The sequence below is a fragment of the Ammospiza caudacuta genome, chromosome 13 (assembly GCF_027887145.1).
Source record: "Ammospiza caudacuta isolate bAmmCau1 chromosome 13, bAmmCau1.pri, whole genome shotgun sequence".
NCBI classification, from domain to species: Eukaryota; Metazoa; Chordata; class Aves; order Passeriformes; family Passerellidae; genus Ammospiza; species Ammospiza caudacuta.
In genome coordinates, this window is record NC_080605.1 from 4,417,885 (window position 1) to 4,437,777 (window position 19,893).

Genomic DNA, 19,893 nt, shown 5'->3' on the forward strand with positions numbered 1-19,893 from the left:
TAAGAAATATGAGCTTGTAGCCATTGCACAAACTGTTCTTTTGAACCATTGTTACTGTTGTTATTCAGATAACATATTGTAAAGAAAAAGCAGCCCCAAAAATTGGAACATGATGCTATTGGCACTGCAAATATTCTGAGCCAGTGCATTTTTAACAGTTTGAGACTTGTACATGTTGATTTGCATGTGTGATACAAGTTTTTTAAGGCCATTACTAATTCCCAATCCAAATATTTTCCCTTTTCTTTTACAGACGAATAAAGAAGAAAATTGGTCTTTTGCAAGTGCAGCTGGAGGAAGCAATGGAAAAAGAAGTTGCAGCCCATCACTATCTAGCAAACCTTATTGGGCTGGTGGAGAAGATAGCTAAGGAACGTGACCATCTTGTATTTTTGGTAATTACCTTTACATAATTAATGTGACTTAACTCATATTTCACACAGTTATCATGCTACTGGCAGTAGTTATTATTAATCTGAATTGTCAAAGAATAAAGCTGTAATTCCAGTTTAAGGATTTAGCTCTATTTAAGTAGACTTTAGCAAACAGGATAGGAGCAATGAAAGATTTTTTTTCTAGAGGAGCAATTAAAAGCAGCTCCCCTTATTTCTGGAGGTAATATAATTAAGCCTTAATAACATAAGCATTGGGGTCTGAAATGGCACTTGCCAAGTTTAAAAGATTTTTTTAATCTAGTTTTAGAAGTTGATGTTACATGTATTTCAAAATAGCTCATGTATTTAAAAACAGCTACATGTATTTTAAAATAGCACACAATCATAACATTTTAATATTTGTTTTGAGTCTTAAGGGTGGACTGTTATCCTTGTCTGTATGGACTGTCTGTTGTGGATGCATATTATTGCTCCTTGTTGGTTAGCAGTCATTTTGACAGGCTGATTGAGAGTTTTGGAACAACTTCTGTTTAGTGGAAGTGCCTGGCATGGAGGTTTCTGGGCTTTTTGTAAACCCATTTTGTTTCTTTTACAGGATACTGGGCACAATTTCAATTTTTCATATACATGCTTTTGTCTTCAGATTGAATCTGAAATAATTTCACAAAACTTTGTAAAAAATAAAGCTTCTTTTACTTGTTGTTCAAGTAGCAGACAAAGGTTGTCATCAGCATTGAATAAAAAGATAGAGCAGTTAATTCCTAATTCTAGGAGAGAACTATGGTGACACAGCTCAAATCCTTGTCCACTACAACCTGGACTTTCAGGATTGTGAAACTGAGCACAATAAATGTATCCTAGAAAGTGGGGGAACTGATTCTTAGATCTCAGTCTCTGGGATATCTGCTTTTCAATATTAGTCATACCATATTAAAAATACCCTTGCCTGAACCCCTGCCAATTTCAAGGGCTTGTTTGAGAGCAGACTGCAAAATGTGACCTAAAGGATGAGTCTTATGCTTAAAATGGGATCCCTACTAATGCATACTTAGATTTGTAGGAAAACCCACAGAATTGGTTGGGTTTACAGTATGTTTCATTTCAGAATAATACTGCTTCATAGTATTCACAGTCAGCTGACAAATTATTAATGAGCTGTTCTGAGAATAATTTCCAGGACTCTTTATCCATGTTGGTTCTTCAGACAGTTGGAGTTCAAAATGGAATTGCTGTGTCTCCCTCAGTGTGTGCATTTTGTCTGCCCTGACAAACAGACAGAGTGTTACATGTGGCTTTGTTTGCTGCATGGTTGCAGGCCAGATGTTTGGAAAATGAGAATCAGGGTGTTCTCAAGAAAATTATAGAAGGCAGCCTGCGTTTAGGAAGATTGGAAGAAAAAGTAAAGGTAAGCAGTGTTTCTAAGCTAAATATCTATTGTGAAATGTTTGGGATTTTTAATGAGAAAAGTAGTTAATCTCTGCCAATGTTTTTATGAAAGAGTTATGTATGGATTATCTTCAGAAATTTTGAAAAAACAAAATAGATCATCATTGTTATTTTCACTAGTGTCTTCTTCCATTGTATTTGTGCATTGCATATCTGCCAGATACTGTGTTTACATCATTACTTGGAGAATTATGAGGAGTTGTAATAATATTTAAAGATTATTTGTATTTCATTTTTTGCTCTATATTGTAACCCAAGTGTTCTGTCTTCTACTTCTTTGAGGCTGTACCACTCCTTCAACTTGAAGTCCATTACAATTAGATTTGGAAGAATGAAAATGTTATCTCAGGTGTACAGTTATCATCAAGTACTTTCTTGTGACCATAGGGTAGAAGGTTGAGAAACTCAGAGGATTTCAAACATCCAGCCTAATTAGGGAATACATTTTAAGTTCAAGTTATCTTTATAACTCTCTAAACAAAAAGCACAGTATATAATTGCAGTATAACTGTGAAATAAATTTGAAACATTTATGTTTCAGCATCTTTGGTGCTACCATGATTATTTTTACTGTAATCTTAAAAAAAGAAAGGAGAAAGATACCTGGTATATTGGTTTCTGTATCTAGAAAGTAATATATATATTACATTATTACAAAAGCTGTTTTGTATTAGATAAAGTTTGTTCAGTTTATCCTGAGGCAGAGTCTCCATATTCCACTTTGCCAGTCAAGACCTCCACTGCTATTCCTGCATCAAATGACACAAATGTGCACCACCACTGTGTTAATGGAGACCATCTTCTTCTGCACTTTCATTGTAAGGATTGGCACAGCTTAGAAATTAACCACCAAGAAAGTAAATGAAATTTTAAGTGCAAAGAGACAGCAGTAAGCTGAAACATAGCTTGAATTTGTAAGGAACCCTTTATAAAATACCTGAATGGATGAAACACTACTGTGAAATATTTACCTAATTATATTAAGACAGCCATAAAATATTTTTAGCTTTTTTCACCATAATTTGTGTCTAGCTCCTCTATTAAGACAGTGGCTTGTATTCTTATTAAATGTGGATCTTTTGCAATGTAATAGATCTGTGACTACTGTAAGGGATAGAGAAGAGGTTGGTATGAAATTAAGAACATTTACATGTAGTGAATTTAAGTGCAAAACCAATACTGGCAAAAGGAGGATGGGCAAGGACAACCTCCATACTTCACTGGATGCAGAGGGAAATATATTAACTTAAGGAAAGGTAGAAATACTTAATACCATATTTTTCTCAGTTTTCAGCAGTAAGTCAGATTGCTCTCAGGACAGCTGGCCTCCTGAGCTGGTAGAAGGGAAAAGGGAGCCACCCTGGAGAATAGCCCCCTGTGATCTAGGAGGAAGCAGTCAGGGCTGTGTTAAACCATTTAGATGTGTACAAGTCTATGGGCCCAGAGGGGATCCATCCCAGGGGGATGAGGGAGCTGGCATAAAGTTGAGCTGGCATAAATGAGCTCCCCAAGCTGCTCTCCATCATTTACCATCAGTCCTGGCTCACCAGGGAGGTTCCAGTGTGAGCCCATCCCCAAGAAAGGGCTGGAAGGAGGCTCTGGGGAACTCCAGGTCTGTCAGTCTGATCTCAGTGCCCAGCAAGGTTATGGAACAGATCACCTTGAGTGCCATCACATGGCACCCACAGGGTGGCCAGAGATCAGAAACAGCCAGTGTGGGCTTAGGAGGGGCAGCACCTGCCTGACCAACCTGATTTCCTGCTGTGACCAGGTGACTCACCTGTGGATGTGGGGTGGGGTGTTCACAGGGGTCTCAGGACGAGGGAAGAGATGAGAATGTTGACTCTATGTTTCAGAAGGCTGGTTTATTATTTTATGATACATATATTAAATAAAAGGATATACTAAAACTATACTAAAAGAATAGAAGAAAGAATTTCATCAGAAAGCTTGCAAGCAAAGGAAAAGAATGGAATGCTAATAAAATCTTGTGACTGACCAGAGAGTCTGAGACAGCCAAACTGTGATTGGCCATTAATTAAAAACAACCACATGAGACCAATCCCAGATGCACCTGTTGCATTCCACAGCAGCAGATAATCAATGTTTACCTTTTGTCCTTGAGGCCTCTCAACTTCTCAGGAAAAAAAATCTTAACGAAGGGATTTTCCATAAAACGTGTCTGTGACAGTGGGGAAGGCTGGGGATGTGTCTACCTGGACTCCAGCAAGGCCTTTGGCACTCTGTCCCACAGCTCCCTCCTGGAAAAGCTGCAGCCCAGGGCTGAGACAGTGTCAGGACCCAGGACATCCCTCTGTCTGTCCTGAGCAGACAAGACCCCTGCCAGGGGGCTCAGAGACCCTGGCACAGAGCCCAGAACACCTGTGGGTTTGATTGTGACCCGTCGAGCAAGGTACCAACCTTAGATGAAGATCTGCAAGCCATGACAAATTAAGTAGAATAACAGTGAAGTTATCACAGGTTAGACAAAGTAGATTTTGGAGTTTGTAGAATGGGGATTCAGGGGGGCAAGATGGAGGGATCTGGGTGTGTCCAGCCTCTTTCTTCTTGGCCTCCATCTTCTGGGTGATGCCAACATCACTTTTAGATTGGTTTAGAGTAGAAGCTCACTGCCTAACATAGGTGATAGGTATTGGAAAGTAATTGTAAATATTGTACACGTAGTTTTTAGTATAAAAAGATAACACCACCCTGGGGGCAGGCAGAGTGCCTCTGTGTGTCTTGCTGAGTGGACCTTGGCAGGTCAGGAGAAAGAATTTTATAGATAAGAAACAATAAACAACCTTGAGACTGAGAAATGAAGAGCCCTGACTCCTCCTTGAACCACTGGACTGGGAAAAGAGACTTTGCAACTTTTCTTGGGGTCACTGTGACCAGCTAGAGATCCCCACAGGACATGAGTACTCTCTGTGCTGGGCTCAGACCTGGCTGGATGGCTCAGAGAGTGGTGGGGATGGTGCTGCATCCAGCTGGGGCCAGGCACCAGGGGTGTCCCTCAGGGCTCTGCTGGGGCACTGATCACTCCTGTTCAGTATCTTCCGTGATGATCTGGATGAGGGGATTGAGTCCACCATCAGTAAATTTGCAGGTGACACCAAGCTGGGGAGCATGTGTTGGTCAGCTGGAGGGTAGGAGGGCTCTGCAGAGGGACCTGGACAGGCTGGATGGATGGGCCAAGTCCAACAAGGTGAGGTTTAACAAGTCCAAGCGCCCAGTCCTGCATTTTGGCCACAAAACCCCCTACAGGCTGGGGACAGAGTGGCTGGGCAGTGCCCAGGCACAAAGGGACCTGGGGGTTTTGGTCAACAGCAACTGACCGTGAGCCAGCAGAGTGCCCTGGGGGCCAAGAATGGCTCCTGGCCTGGATCAGGAATGGTGTGGCAGCAGGAGCAGGGAGATCATCCTTCCCCTGTGCTCAGCACTGCTGAGGGCACACCTCGAGTGCTGTGTCCAGCCTGGCCCCTCAGGAGAGCAGCTGGAACACAAACCCTGTGAGGAACCCCTGAGGGAGCTGGGGGTGCTCAGCCTGCAGAAAAGGAGACTCAGGGGTGACTTTTTTACTCTCTGCCTGAAAGGTGCCTGTGCTCAGGTGAGGGTCAGTCTTCTCTCCCAGGCATTTAGTGAGAGGACAAGAGGACACAGCCTTAAGCTGTGCCAGGGGAGGTTTAGGCTGGACATTAGGAAATGTTCTTCACACAAAGGGTGGTTGGGCATTGGATTGGGCTGCCCAGGGCGGTGGTGCAGTCACTGTCCCTGGAGCTGTTTAAGGTGGCTGGATGTGGTGCTCAGTGCCATGGTTTAGTGGATGAGGAGGTGTTAAGGTCATGGGTTGGACTTGATGATCACAAAGGTCTTTTCCAAGCTAATTCATTCTGTGATCCTGTGAACTGAGATACTGACTCGTGCCATGGTCAGCATAACCTGAGGTAGTACTTTGGCTGGTGTTCCCTGGGAGCTCTCTTTGTAGTTCATAATTGTAATTACCAAGCAGTTTGATGATCCATGCAAGAATTTGAGGAAGCCAATCTTTCTTGTATTAAAACTGTTTCTTTACAGTCAGAATTCTGCACTGTTCTCTTTTAATATGGGCTTGGACATAATGTTTGTCTCATCAGGGAGTCCTTCAACTTCATGCAAAAGGGACAGCTAACACAGAAAAATCTGTCTTTTTATGAAGTATTTTAGTCAAACATTTCTAGTAGAAATTCTGTGAAAACAATCCAGGGTTTTGTACTTACGACTGTGAATAGTAAATCTCTGATAACAGAATTTGCATCCAGTTCATCATTACACACCTTTTCCTTTCCTTTACTGCAAATGTAATTAATCTTTAAATTATGCACACACCCTGTTGATAAAAAGAATTACAAGAAGTTCATTCATTCTGAATCTCTATCTGATAATTATTTTGTTAGTCATGAGGTTTTAGTAAAAACAGAAACAACCTTTGTATCTCCTGCTGTAACTGCCCTCATTTTCATGCAAGTTTGCTAATTTGGCCTTAATTTTTTTCCTGTCCTCTTGCTCCCTATTGCATTTAGACTACAAAATTGTGATTGATGAAGAGAAAGCAATAAAGATTTGTTCCTAGCATTTCCTGATCACTGAGGAGCAGTGTATTTAGAACTGCATGTTCTTAGAATTGCAGAACTTGCTGATTTGTATAAGCAGTTGTTCATGCCAGCACATTTGATGGAGACAATGTTCCTATCACCAGTGTTCCTTTGCCATGTTCCTATCAACATTAATCTGGACTTGGGGAAAGGTGCTTTGTGTCTGAAATCAGGATACCATGGGTTGATTGAAGTCTTGCTGCATACATGGCTTTTCTCTTCAGAGTATTCATTCTGCTTTGTTAGACTCTAGATTTTTCCAGCATGAGACCCTTGAAAATTTATGGAGCATTGTTGGTTTTTTAAATGCAGCCACTTAAGAAACTTCTTCCATTGTTCTGTCAGTCCTAAAAATGGATTATTTTCCCCCCAAATATTTTAATTATCAGGGCAGGAATTCACCCCTATTTTTGTCCCAAGTTACCAATCAGGAAATACAAGGGCTCAGGTAGTACAGCATATAATATTGCAACACCTGTTTTCCTTCATTCCCTTCATTCATATGTTCAGAATCTTTCACACTTTGTGATGTTAGCTGATGTATAGAAAGAATCTCTAAATTATTCTGGTGTATGTCACTATTTTGTATACTATGTAGCTTATTTCCCAGAGTTAACCATGTTTGCATAGAAAACAGAAAGTATAACCAAAATTGAAAGGAAATGCATTCATCTCACTGGTAAGGAAACACTGGATTCTGTTTCACACTTGTAAGTTGATCTGTATGCAAAGGAAAGAGAAATGTGCCCAAATTTGTGCTGGCTTTTGTGAGAAAACTGAAACAGCTTCAGACACTTCTCCACTCAGCTGTGAACTCAGGAGATGATTTGCACACACTGCCACTCACACAAAAGTGCTGCCAAAAATCAGGGAAGAGATCAATATCCCCAGGAAGGTTGGTTATGTGTCCCAGGCATTCTGAGCCTGCTGAATAGAACCTATCTTTCCATGACTGCAACAAAATCATCCATTTCCAAGATCTCTGTGACCAACCCAGGAGCCAAGGGCCTCCTAGGAGACCCAGAATAACAGCATAATGTATACCCTGACCCAAAAATATCATGTATGCATAGTTCCTCTTCATCATCTGCAGTCTGTTTTACTGTCTCTTTACCACCTGGGAGTAAATTATGCCCCCTTCAGTACCAGGACTGCATCCATGATCATTCCTCATCCTGCTTGCTATGTACATAGGGTGCCATGACCATCTCTAGAGGGAAATATTAGGACTTCCAGCTGTGTGTTGCCATCCTCTTCCTGAAAACTGTCACCTCCACCAGTCTGTTTGCTGCTGCCTGCTTCACTTCACAGTAATAGGTTATCTTGAACAATTCAAAGGTGTGAAGGATCTGCAAGTGCCAGCAGCTGCCTGTGTCAGTGTGCCCAACCTGCCCATGCTGCATTTTACAGATTATTTATAATCAATCAGAACAATGTATCACTCAAACCTAGTTTCAGACTATAATCATAAGAAAAATGTGCACTTTTTCCCTCTGATTTTGCAACCATTCTGCACACGGGACTCAGCTTCAGTTGGCAAAGGCAGAGCAGGAGGGCAGAGCCAGCAGAGGCAGCTGTGGGCTGGGGAGGACAGAGTGCAGCTTAAAACACACACCTCAGATGGTCAGCACATGATGGAAAGCAGGGTTTCACCAGTGCTACAATTCACCAGCCTTCCTTCCTTGTGATAAAGTAGAGAGAGGAAGTTTGCTCTTGTTCTTTGAAATTATTACAGGCATCTAATCTACAGAGGGCATTTCAGTCACACCTGGCTGGACCTGGCACGTGCTGGGCCTTTTACTGACACAGGGGAGGGTTCAGCTGTTTCCTATGCTCTGCACTTCCTCCAGGCTGGCTCTGAGCAGCCTTCTCTTCAGAAGGAACTTGTGTACTTGTAGCCTTCCTTAACATTACTCTGCATTTTGAAGGCTTCTCTGGGTACTGGTTAACTTTGAGGCTTCTTATTCTTCTATTAAAACTGTCAGGAAAAAAAATAGGATGAAAACCCTATGTTGGTCAGGCTTATATATTGAATTAATAATATTTTAGGTAAATAGTACCTATTGTTATCCTATTACCTCTAGAAAATGAAACTTCACAATGACACATTTTGTAAGTGCTAAAAAGGAAACAGTTTGTGGGAAGGATTATACAGCCTTATATACAGCATGTCTAAAAATGCCTTTTTTTAATACCTGCAAAAGGCAAACTCAAATTTTTCTCCCCTGATTCAGGTGAAGATAAAACCTTAGTGATTAGCACCTGAAATATAACTTTATATTAGCAGTATTTTCAAAGCTTCTCTAAATTAGTGTACAGTTTTATTAAAGGAGGTGTTTCTATCCCAAAACTCTGTTCTGTAGCCTGTAGGAAACATCACAATATGCAGAGAAAAATAACAGTTTTAGCATTTTATTTGTAATCATGAGAAAATTAAGTTAATATTGGATTTTGGTATTGTCAAGAGCAGCAGCATCTAGAAATGTGTAACAATACACAAACCAGTTTTCAGTTTCTTGTATGCTTATGCAATTTAATGAGGATGTTATTTCAGAAAGCAAAGTTACTAATTTCTTATTTTTGAGATGAGACCAGTCATTAGTTATCATTTAGTTAGTATAGCCATTGATCAAAAAATCATTTGTGCTTCACTGAACAACAGGACTGATACATGAAGCAGCAAGCTTCTTTTCTTCCTCTTAGTATCAAGAGGAAATTAAATTAAAAGGTATTCTTTTCTACCTCTTAAGATTAAACAACTTAACAAAACAGAAACACTTTTTCATAGTATGTACTGATAAGTATGACTCTTCAGCAAGCAGTAAGCAACATGTGCTGTGAAGTGTAGCTTTGGAAAATAAACCTTTTGTTGCAGCTAATAAAATAGACATACAGTATGATATTCATTGTACACTGTAGTTCTTTATGCAGAACAAAATTAAGTGTAATACCTTCATATTAAGAAATAGGTCAAAAAAATCCCATAATGCAGCCTACCTGGCATAACTGAGCAAGGCAGCATTGATGTAAAGATTCAAATGAAAATCAGTATCTCCAGCTCTTTCTTTTGTTGGGAATGACTTTTCCTTATTTCTCCTATAATCCCACTTTTTTCTATTAACTTTAACCCTTACAGGTATATAAAAAGAAAGCAGCTGGGAAGCTTGGAGATATCAACCTCAAGATGAGTGAGCAGGAGAAGGAATTTGAAAGGAAGACTGCTCAGTATGAGCAAGAGAAGAAGCACCTGCAGCAGCTGCTGCAAGACAAACAGGAAACCCTCAAGGAGGTGCTGGAGCAAAACAGGTGAGGGGGGCACAGGCAGGTGAAGGGACAAGGGAAAGTGTGGAGGTGTTTGAGGGTCCCCAGGGAAGAGATGAGAATCTTCACTCCATGTTTCAGAAGGCTGATTTATATTATATTATATTATATTACATTACATTACATTACATTACATTACATTACATTACATTACATTACATTACATTACATTACATTACATTACATTACATTATGGAATTATATACTAAAACTATACTAAAGAATAGAGAAAGGATTTCATCAGAAGGCTAGAAAAGAATGAATAATAATGAAAAATCTTGTGACTGCTCACAGCCTCGACACAGCTGGCTGTCATTGGCCATTAATTAAAAACAATTCACATGCAACCTATCAAAGATGAACCTGTTGGTAAAACATCTCCAGACCACATTCCACAGCCATCAGATAGTTACTGTTTACATTTCTTTTCTGAGGCTTCTCGGGAGAAAAATCCTAGGAAAAGGATTTTCATAAAATATGTCAGTGACAGGAAAGCACCTGCACACAGCCAGCACTTGCTTTCCAGCAGAGCTGGAAACAAACCATCTCCTGTGACATGAAAATGAGAATGCTGAAACCCTGCCCATGATTGCCAGCTCTCCAAAGAAAGGTCTTTGGAAGGAGGAATTTATTCTATATGGCTGCTGCTGTTCTTAAGAAGGATATCAGTCTGAGGAGGATATCAATCTGTGTGAATCTTTGATAATTTGAAAGGATTCTGTAAATTAAGATATATGTTGATTTATTTTAATAGCACCTTCTGCTAAAGGCTGAACACTTCCCCATTCATACCCCTCAAGAGTTTTAGAATAGTAGGAAATAAAGGGAAGCTATTAAGTACACCAAAGATCTGTTTTCTTTTGAGTCTGTCTTACTGATCTATTAACAAGTGACATGGATTGGCTATGTGCAAAATAAAGAGAAGAAAATGGAACAGATTTATAGAAGATTATGTCTGCAGTGTTGAGATATCCTTTAAATACAGAGTCCTTTAAAAGTATTTTTCCCTCTGATAGTGGAAAGCTTCATAGCACATTTACATTATCAGCATAAAAAAAACAGTTTCTGTTTACAAGTACAGAAAAGTAATAAGCAGTCATTTCTCAAGTCATCACTGCCATTGTGAAATAATTGATTTAAATAGATTTTAACAGACAATAGGAAAACAGGGCTTGGTATTATCTGCCTTATATCAGTGCAGTCCCTCTCAGTTACTTTATACAGTGCAATTAAACAGGTGTAAGTAGCAGAATTGTACAATTATCTCTGAAATTCACATTAATAATATAATAATATATTATTAATATATTATATCTATATATATTATATATTTATATATATAATATTAATAACAATATAATATATTCACATTAAAAACCAGATTGAACTGATTGACATTTCTCTGAAAATATTTGCTTAGGATTTTAAACTGTTAAATGGCTTTCATATCTCTGGGCTCATGTTACAATTTTTTACTGTAATTTTTTTTTTTTTTCAAAGTAGGATAGAGCATAATTTGAAATCCCACAGTATGGATAATTCAAAATTTACCCTTCTAGCCCCAAAGTAGGCAAATTAGATGATGCAACACAGATGTGTAAAGTAATTATACTTTCCATACAGTATACTAAATCACTTTTACCTTTTCAGTCCAAATTAATTCCTTTTTTCTTCAGTAAACATGCACAATTAATATTTGCAGCTTCCTTTTAAGAAACAGGATCTGGACCTGGAACTACACCACTGTAGTCCATTTAACTGTAGGATGATAAAGAAAAGTGGTTTATGGAAACAAGCCCAAGATTAATCCCATCAAGATATGTCTTTCATTTCTGTAGTTTCCAACATTATTGAGTGGTGTAACGAGTGACTGCTTTTTTCTGGTGGTAGTTAAATCTTAACAGTAATTATTAGAATATAATATAATGAACACAAGTCTAAAAGTAAAAAAGGATTTTTACTATAATCTTCCAAGTAGTATTTTAGTTAACCTCGTGATTTGCTGTTTTCCTTTGATTACTGTATTAAAAATGTAGATTAAAAATTTTTAAATGTTACTAAGAAGTCAGCTAAATTCTACACCTCTATAAGAGATAATAAGTTTTTATGCTTATGAAACAAAATCAATAAAACCAACTAACACCATGGCTGATACAATTAATATGAACTAACTTCTTCATATTCCATTATTCTTCTCAAGTACTGCAATATAAAGTAGTTTCCCAAGGTAATCCAAATATGTATCTACTCTTTTATGCCTGTCAGCTAGAAATTAAACGTGCCTTTTAGTCTGCTTTTCCTGATTTTTTTAATGATTTTACAAGGTTTATAATTTTCTTTCTCCCTTCACACAGTCACAGGAGTAAGGAAGGGAAAATTATTTGTAGTTCAGATGTTGCTCATCATCCATAGTTTAGCAACTAAAGTCCCTTAGTGCTAAGAGGGTACCAAACATTTCAATTTATTGTGACTAGCTGTGTTTACAGAGTAGATTTTTAGTCCAGAATACTATGTAGCTAATAATATTTCTGTCCAAAATGCCTACATAGACATTAAGACAATCAATATTTATTCTCTAATTTCACTGTTACATAATGAAAACCAGAGTAGCATGCCACATTTTAAGCAGAAATCCAGTTTACTTTGAAATCTAGCTGAAAGTATGATGAGTCACTGTAAGCAGGTGAAGACAGAAAACTATTTCATATAATTTATTTTGCTCACGCATTTAGTTTAATAATATGGAGTTAGGAAACTGGGGCAAGTCTGACTTAGCTACCACCAGGAAATTGTTTATCATAAAAGCATACTGTACCTGTTGTTGCTGGTAAGTTCTCTTGAAAAGCAAAGTGAAATCCCACTTGAGATCTGGAAAGAGCCTTGTGCTTTCAGTGAGAGCCTGCAGAGGGCTGAGCAGAACCTGAGGAGGAGCACAGTGAAACAGGGCACTGCCCAGCCCTGTGTGCCCACAGGCACAGCAGCTGCACTGCTGGGGAAGGTGAAACAGGAAGGCCTTGTAAATATGATTGCCTGGCAAAGGATTTTGAGAATATAGAAACTATAAGTGAGATTGAAATGAAAGCAAGCTTTGAGATCCCTCAGTTACTGAACAACTGGAAAACAATGGTGTGGCCAGCTGAAGGTGATCCTCTTTTGATGGAACAACACCCTCTGCCTGCAGACAGGCCCAAGGGTCAGAGCAGACCCTACAGCTTGGCAGAAGGGGCCCAAAGAGGAGTTTTTAGGGTTTAAAATGTAACACAGTATGGTAATGTAGTGATTCTTATAGGCTGTATGTAAATGCTGTAGGATTTGTATCTTGGACTAGATTGGTTAGTGAGAATTAGAATATTCAACACAGAAGAAGATTTATGGTATTGTAATGGGAACCTCACTCTCTTATCCTCTTTTACTCTCTTATCCTCGTTTACCCTTTACCTCTTTTACTCTCTCATCCTCTTTACCATGCTCCTGCCTTCTCTCTCTTTCCCACTCTCTTTATTCTCTGTGGCTGGCAGCTCCCAGCAGGGCCCTGCACCCAGGCCCTCTGCAATAAACCCCAAGTTCCAAAACCTGATTTCAGAGATCTCTCATCTCCATCCATCCTGACTGTCCTACCCCCATCACTCCTACACTGCAGTCACAGTATGCTCACAAGTAGACAAAGAAATGTATCCATGCTGCTTCTCTCCTTCTCTGTTTAACAAGTGTACTCCAAACTAGCATGGGCTTTCATCAAATATAACAGAGATGACTCGCCTTTGAAATTTTCTTCCCTCCTGCATTCTTTAAGCTCATAAGAAAAATCAGGAGTTCCACTACTTACCCATTGCATCCAAGGGATGAGAATTTTTCTACTTGGTTTTCAGAAGAAACACATATGGATATAGTTGTACTTTTGATAAATAAAAGCTTTTAAAGATAAACAGATTTCCCTTACTGGAAACTGCTCTATAGAGCCTTATCAGTAATTACAGCCTTTGCTAGACAAGATTGCAAATTCCCAGCAACCCTTAATGAGAAAGCAATAGCATTTTGTTTTGCAGGCAGCTGATAATGCAATGTTTATTAGTCACTGAGTAACTATAAGAGATATCAATATCACAACCTTTCCTTAAATAAGAGGTTTGACATATAAACAAAGTTCATGATGTGATCCTAGGGTTAAAAACAAGCTCCTAGATGTTTCTGGTCTTATTTGACAGGTCATTGACCTTTATGAGTTTTCTGAATCAGAGTTTATTTCATAAAACTTCTGCAGAGAAACAATACCTCAAGCTAGTCACAGCTGCTGTGCTTTGGATGCAGAATGTAAGTTTGAAAAGTGCATTAAACTGTCCTTGGAAGAGGCTCCACAGCAGAAAAGCTTTGCTGTTGTGCGCAGGCAAGGGGGAGGAGCTGTCTTATCTCTGAGGTGACATCCAAAATTATAACCATAATAAAAACCTTGGTGATAAGGAATATATAAACAAACTGTTACAGGATAGATGACAATGAATTCCTGAGCCAGCCCAAATAAGATTCTGAGATTTAAGGCTGGATGAATTTACTTCAATGAGGGCATGTCTTTTAAAGAGGAATCTTTCAGAATGTACATCTAATTTTTTCATCCTCAAACATCAGTGGAGCACTGGAATTTTGCTTACTCAACAAGTTATAAAATCCTACATTTTGGCTAAGTTAGGTGTTGAATTAAATTTTTATTTTTCCTTATTTAATTAATAATAGCCTACATTAATAAGAAATGAATGTAATGCCTTTTGTCTAAAGGCATCTGGAAACAGCACATGGTATCTAAACTGAGCACATATCTAATTTTAAATGCCAAGTGGCAAAGACTTGTGTTTCAAAAGGCAAACCAGCTGTAGAGACAAGGAAATTTTGGTGTTGAGAAAGATGTACAGAGCATCAGCAGCTGTAGCAACCAAGCTGCTCTGTAATCCAGATTCCTTGAGGGAGGGAAGGGAGGTTGTGACTAGCAAGAAGACACCCTCTCCCTAAGCAATGAATGCATTTTTAAATTTCAATTCTACTGAATGCATTTTTAAATTTCAATCAGGTCAAAATTTTCAAACAAAATCCCCTTGTGTAACTACACTTGGGATGCTACTGCTTCTTGTCAGATGCTGAGCTGGGAAACAGCTGAACTGTGAAATACCAGACTGCAAGTTGTGTAGTGGTGTCACACTGCAGTGCCTTACCTGGGACTGCAGTGTGCTCTGACTGCTCATTGCAAAGCCAGTTAGCACTCTGTGCCTCTGCATCTCTCAGCTTTGCTTAAAAATTAGTCCTCCAAGAAGAGTTCAGATTCACAAATTCACAGAATGACCAGATTGGAAGAGACCTTAAAGATCATCAAGTCCAACCCAGCCCCAACAGCTCAACTGAACCCTGGCCCCCAGTGCCACATCCAGGCTTTGTTAAACACACCCAGGGATGGGGACTCCACCACCTCTCTGGGCAGCCATTCCAGAGCTTTATCACCCTTTCTGTAATAAACTTTTCCCTGATATCCAACCTATATTGCCCTTGACACAGCTTGAGCCTGTGTCCTCTGGTTGTGTATTAAAATATGTGTGCTCATTTTCCATGCATCAGCTGTGCTTTTCACATCAACTGATCTTCATTTCCTTATTATTTTGTATTTTGACATACACTAGGAGCCAAAGGAAACCCCAGCTCTTGGGCTTTGTCTGCCTTCTGAGTTGATATCACTTTTGTTTGGCTCCCCCAAAGATGCATTAGCTGAGCACAGAGGCTGGCACTGAGCAGAGCCTTGGGGCTCAGAGGGGTGGCACAGTGCTCTGGGCAGTGAGAAGGGGCAGAGCTGTGCTCACCAGGGAGCCTCAGTCAGTGCAGGAGGGACAGTCACAATATCTGGGTCTCACATGCACTGCTCTGTGTGCAGATTTAATCCAACTTGTTACATAATGGGTGGTTTTCCGGTCATATCCTATATAGAATTACATTTAATGAGCTTTTTCAAAAGCAAAAAAGGAATGAATTTCAATCAGGCACCTAAATACAGGCTATTTCTAATTTGTTTATCCACATACTGTACTTCTGTACTGCTGAAACATTGTTGAAGTTAAAATTTCTCTTCATTTTTTTCCTAGGAAAACAGAAGGGGAACTTGAAATCATGTGGGAATCCACAGCCAAAGAAAACAAGAGAATGAGAGAACTCTTACAGAAATCCCTGAGGAAGAACACATGGAGTGCTGTCACAGTTCATGAACCACTCTCTCAGAAGGACCTAGTGTATGGACATGATTTTAGCTATTGTGATGTGAAAACCTCATCCCCTACTGAAAATGAAATTCAGCAGGAATGTCAGTGATAAGAATCTTATCTCATCCAAGAAAGAAAACTTGGTGCCTAAATTTGACTTTTCAGCAGCACGATGTGTAATGGAATGCTTGCTGTCTTCAATTTTAGTGTATTTTTAGGGTCATGAAAATGACAACTGCATATTCTCTACTTGTTCTGTTAATAATGGAAATCTAGCCTAAAATACAACTTTGCTATTTGAAGAAAAGGCTGTTTATTCTCAAGACAAAATGTGGTGCAACTTTAAGTTAACATCTTGGTGTTCAGCACAGACACACAATGCCACAAAACAAGTGAGCAGCAAGACAGTGCTAGTTAAAATTAAAATGACAAGTTTCAGTGAATTCTCCCTAAATTGCCAGGTGGAGTATGATCCAAGCTGGAAAGAAAGTGTGGCTTGTACTTTTCTCTCATGAGGAAGCATCTTGACTTTCTAAGATGCAAGGACGTCCTTATACCAGATGGTGTGCCAAAAATCTTGTTGTCTGAAGGACAGAGAAGAATTTGAGTGTGGAGCAGACATGACTGAACCATCCTCATGACAGCTGCTGTGCCTGAATGCACAAGTGTCCAGGGTGTAGATTTACAGGATCTGGAATTTACAGGTGCTGGGAGCTCCTGCCATGGGTTTGCCAAGGGGACAAGCTGCCAGCACAGGATGCAGCTCTCCTCCAGATTGTTTTGTTCATCCTGCTTCAGACTCAGTGGCTTCAAAACCACCCAGAGTATTCTCTGAAGCAGTGCTTATTGTTTATGCTTTTAGATTATTGACCTGTATTTGTATTAGCTTTCAGATTTGTTGGTTTTTCACAATATTGCACATCAACTTTGTAGTAGTATATATTACTGTGATACAACTTTATTTTGGATTTACATATAACTTGCTGGATCAGCTTTTTGGTTTTCCTTCATTTTCATAAGAAAACACAAATGGTACCAAGAAAACTGTAACAATACAAAAACCATATAACTATCATAGTTGTGTAGTATTGGAAATAAGGAAGAATTTCATTATTTCTAATACTACATGAAATATTTCATTATTTAATTAATTCTAATTATTTCATTATTGGCTTTGATCAAAGTTAACAAAAAGAGCAGAAAACCAAGTTAAAATACTAAAAGAAGTTCATAGTGTTTGTGTCTAGAAAGGTTTCTGCAGCGTTTTCCTGCAGGGTGAGGAGGAATGGCTTTATTCAGGAGAGGGTGGGGACAGCACTTCTGTCACACCATGGTGGTCAGGGACAGACAGATGGACAGCTTTCAAAGGCAGGTCCTGCAGCACTGTGCAAAGCTAAAATAGCTACAGATGAGAGCACTGGCAGAACCTCAGTGCACTCAGACTACATTTCCCTGATTATGGGAAAACCACCAAAGCAGCTCAGTAATATATATGCAAACAGGATTTTAGGATGTACTTTAATTCCTTCCCTTTAAGTGCACAAGTGCAGCAGCATTATCAGTTCATCAAGATACAACTTCAGCATGCCAGAGTCTTTAAGACACTGATTAACAGAGCTATTCTCAACAGCACACTATCTTTTGGTCTCTGCCCAGAGACTTAACAAGAGCTACACCTTTGAATCCTTTCACTCTCCTGGCCTTTTCAGCTTGATTATTCTAAGACTCCACGCCTCAACATAACAACCAGAAGCTATTTTTAAGCACAGTCTGAAATAACTTCATTAATATGTGAAATTGTCATGGGGGTGGTCTATCACTACACCAGTCCTGTCCCCTATGTTCCTTGAATTTGAAAAAAAAACCAATTTGAAATGTCAGGTCTGAAATCCCTCTGCAGGTAAGTTAGACAGGCACCCACACTCCTCTGGTTTCCACACAAGCTCCAATCTGCAGGTGTGCAGGCTCTGGAAGAGCAGGGAACATGGCCATACCCTCAGCTTTTCACCTTTCTAAAGGCAGGTTTGGAAAATGAAGCCTTTCATGCCATATTTTCTAATATAGGCATCTCTTAATATGCAAATACAATCTCAGAACTGACTTAATATTTACAATACTATCCTCATCTGGTTTTAATTGTCCTATTGAGTTTGTTTTAAGAGCCTGTAAAAATTTCACAAGGAAAAGCTATTGTATTGGTAATTCTTAGAAACAGAAGCAAGATTTCCAAAACTCTCCATGTTGGTCTGTTTTTCCACTGAAATGACCTGGGAACGTCTTAGAACTGCACTTTTGCCACACCTGCTGCCCATTTTCACAGCTCTTGTTTTAGAGTAGGTTTTAATGCAAGGTTCAAAGGGCAGCACCCTGACAGTGACACTCCTAAGGCCTTGTTCAGAATTGCTACACTTAATTTGTCATTTGCATATCATTAAGATATGACTTTTAAATGAACTAACATTTAATCAGATTCTCCATACTCAGTTTTCACAGGAAGAGAACTGAGTAAAAGTTATATCCCATGGATGAAAAAGTCCTTCTGTGGCTCAGGAACACTTCTTTGGCATAACAAAAATCCTGTTACAGGCTATTTTAAATACATATGAACATATTTAAAATACATATGAACCCACTTGACATACTTGGAGAGTAAAATACTGGAATTGTTTCAGATCAGCAAAAGTAAACCCATTTGCAAATGTGCCCAGTGTTGTACAAACAGAATTATGATTAGACAGGTGCTTCCCTCCAGTTCCTTCCAAGCTGATTCTCTCTTTTATTAACAGCTGAAAGAAATTATTTCATTTTAGTCTAGTACAGTAACTCTACCCATGCCAATTTATCCTTTTTCCCACTTGACAATATAAAGTTGCTATTTTCCCCTGAAAATGCTGACAGAGCATCCTGACTCTGTTATATTGCTCCTGCCTTCCAGTTACAGAACCTTCCAGATCTTCCAGTTCGTAAATTGAAACCATGAAGTATTTTCAGCTTCATTTCACAAGACAACATTAAACATTCTTCCATTCCTACCAAGAAAAGGAGAAAATTCAGGATTTGTGGAACTGTAGTCACATTCAAGTTTCATTGATGAATTTACAGAGCACATTCTGTCCATAAAAACTGAACATAATTTTGCCATATTTTGGAATAAATAATGTGATTATATATTCAAAATGCAGACATTGCCATCACCTTTTAGAAACCAAAACCACAGGAGAATTCGGAGTGAAACGAATGAGGAACTTCACAAACAAACTGTGGATCTGCTGGTAAATACAGCTAGATACTGAGACATAAAAGAAACAATGGGAAGGATTCCACTGATGAATGGAATGAGAGAGATTTGTCTTTACAAACTATAGGTCTGCTGATAAATAAAACGGGATACTGAGAGATGAAAGAAACAACGGGAAGAACCATAAATTCCATAAGGAATTGCGACGGTGTTCACAGGGGTCTGAGGATGAGGGAAGAGACGAGGATCTGACTCCATGTTTCAGAAGGCTGATTTATTATTTTATGATATTTATTACATTAAAACTATACAAAAATAATAGAAGAAAGGATTTCATCAGAAGGCTAGCTAACAATAGAAAAAGAAAGAATGGATAACAAAAGCTTCTGTCTCTGACAGAGTCCGAGCCAGCTGACTGTGATTGGCCATTAATTAGAAACAACCACATGACACCAATCCCAGATGCACCTGTTGCATCCCACAGCAGCAGATAACCATTGTTTACATTTTGTTCCTGAGGCCTCTCAGCTTCTCAGAAGGAAAGGATTTTTCAGAAAACATGTCTGTGACAAGGAATTCCACTAGTTGACACAAGGAAAGAGAAAGGTGGGGGGTGATGCCTTAGAAGG

General features: G+C 39.1%; 1 protein-coding gene across 2 annotated transcripts in view; it reads left to right on the forward strand.

Moving 5' to 3' along the window:
- The window catches only part of CEP89 (centrosomal protein 89), a 34,541-nt gene extending 17,603 nt beyond the window's left edge, over nucleotides 1-16,938 (forward strand). Inside the window, exons 16-19 of one of the 2 annotated variants that reach the window (XM_058813555.1) lie at nucleotides 254-395; nucleotides 1,711-1,800; nucleotides 9,612-9,781; nucleotides 15,913-16,938. In XM_058813555.1, the coding sequence (XP_058669538.1) occupies nucleotides 254-395; nucleotides 1,711-1,800; nucleotides 9,612-9,781; nucleotides 15,913-16,135 (625 nt within the window). In that variant the 3' untranslated portion in view covers nucleotides 16,136-16,938. Of the gene's footprint in view, nucleotides 1-253; nucleotides 396-1,710; nucleotides 1,801-2,569; nucleotides 2,803-9,611; nucleotides 9,782-15,912 lie in introns of those variants that run through there. The other variant, XM_058813556.1, reaches the window with a different exon arrangement.
- Nucleotides 16,939-19,893: the final 2,955 nt, after the last annotated feature.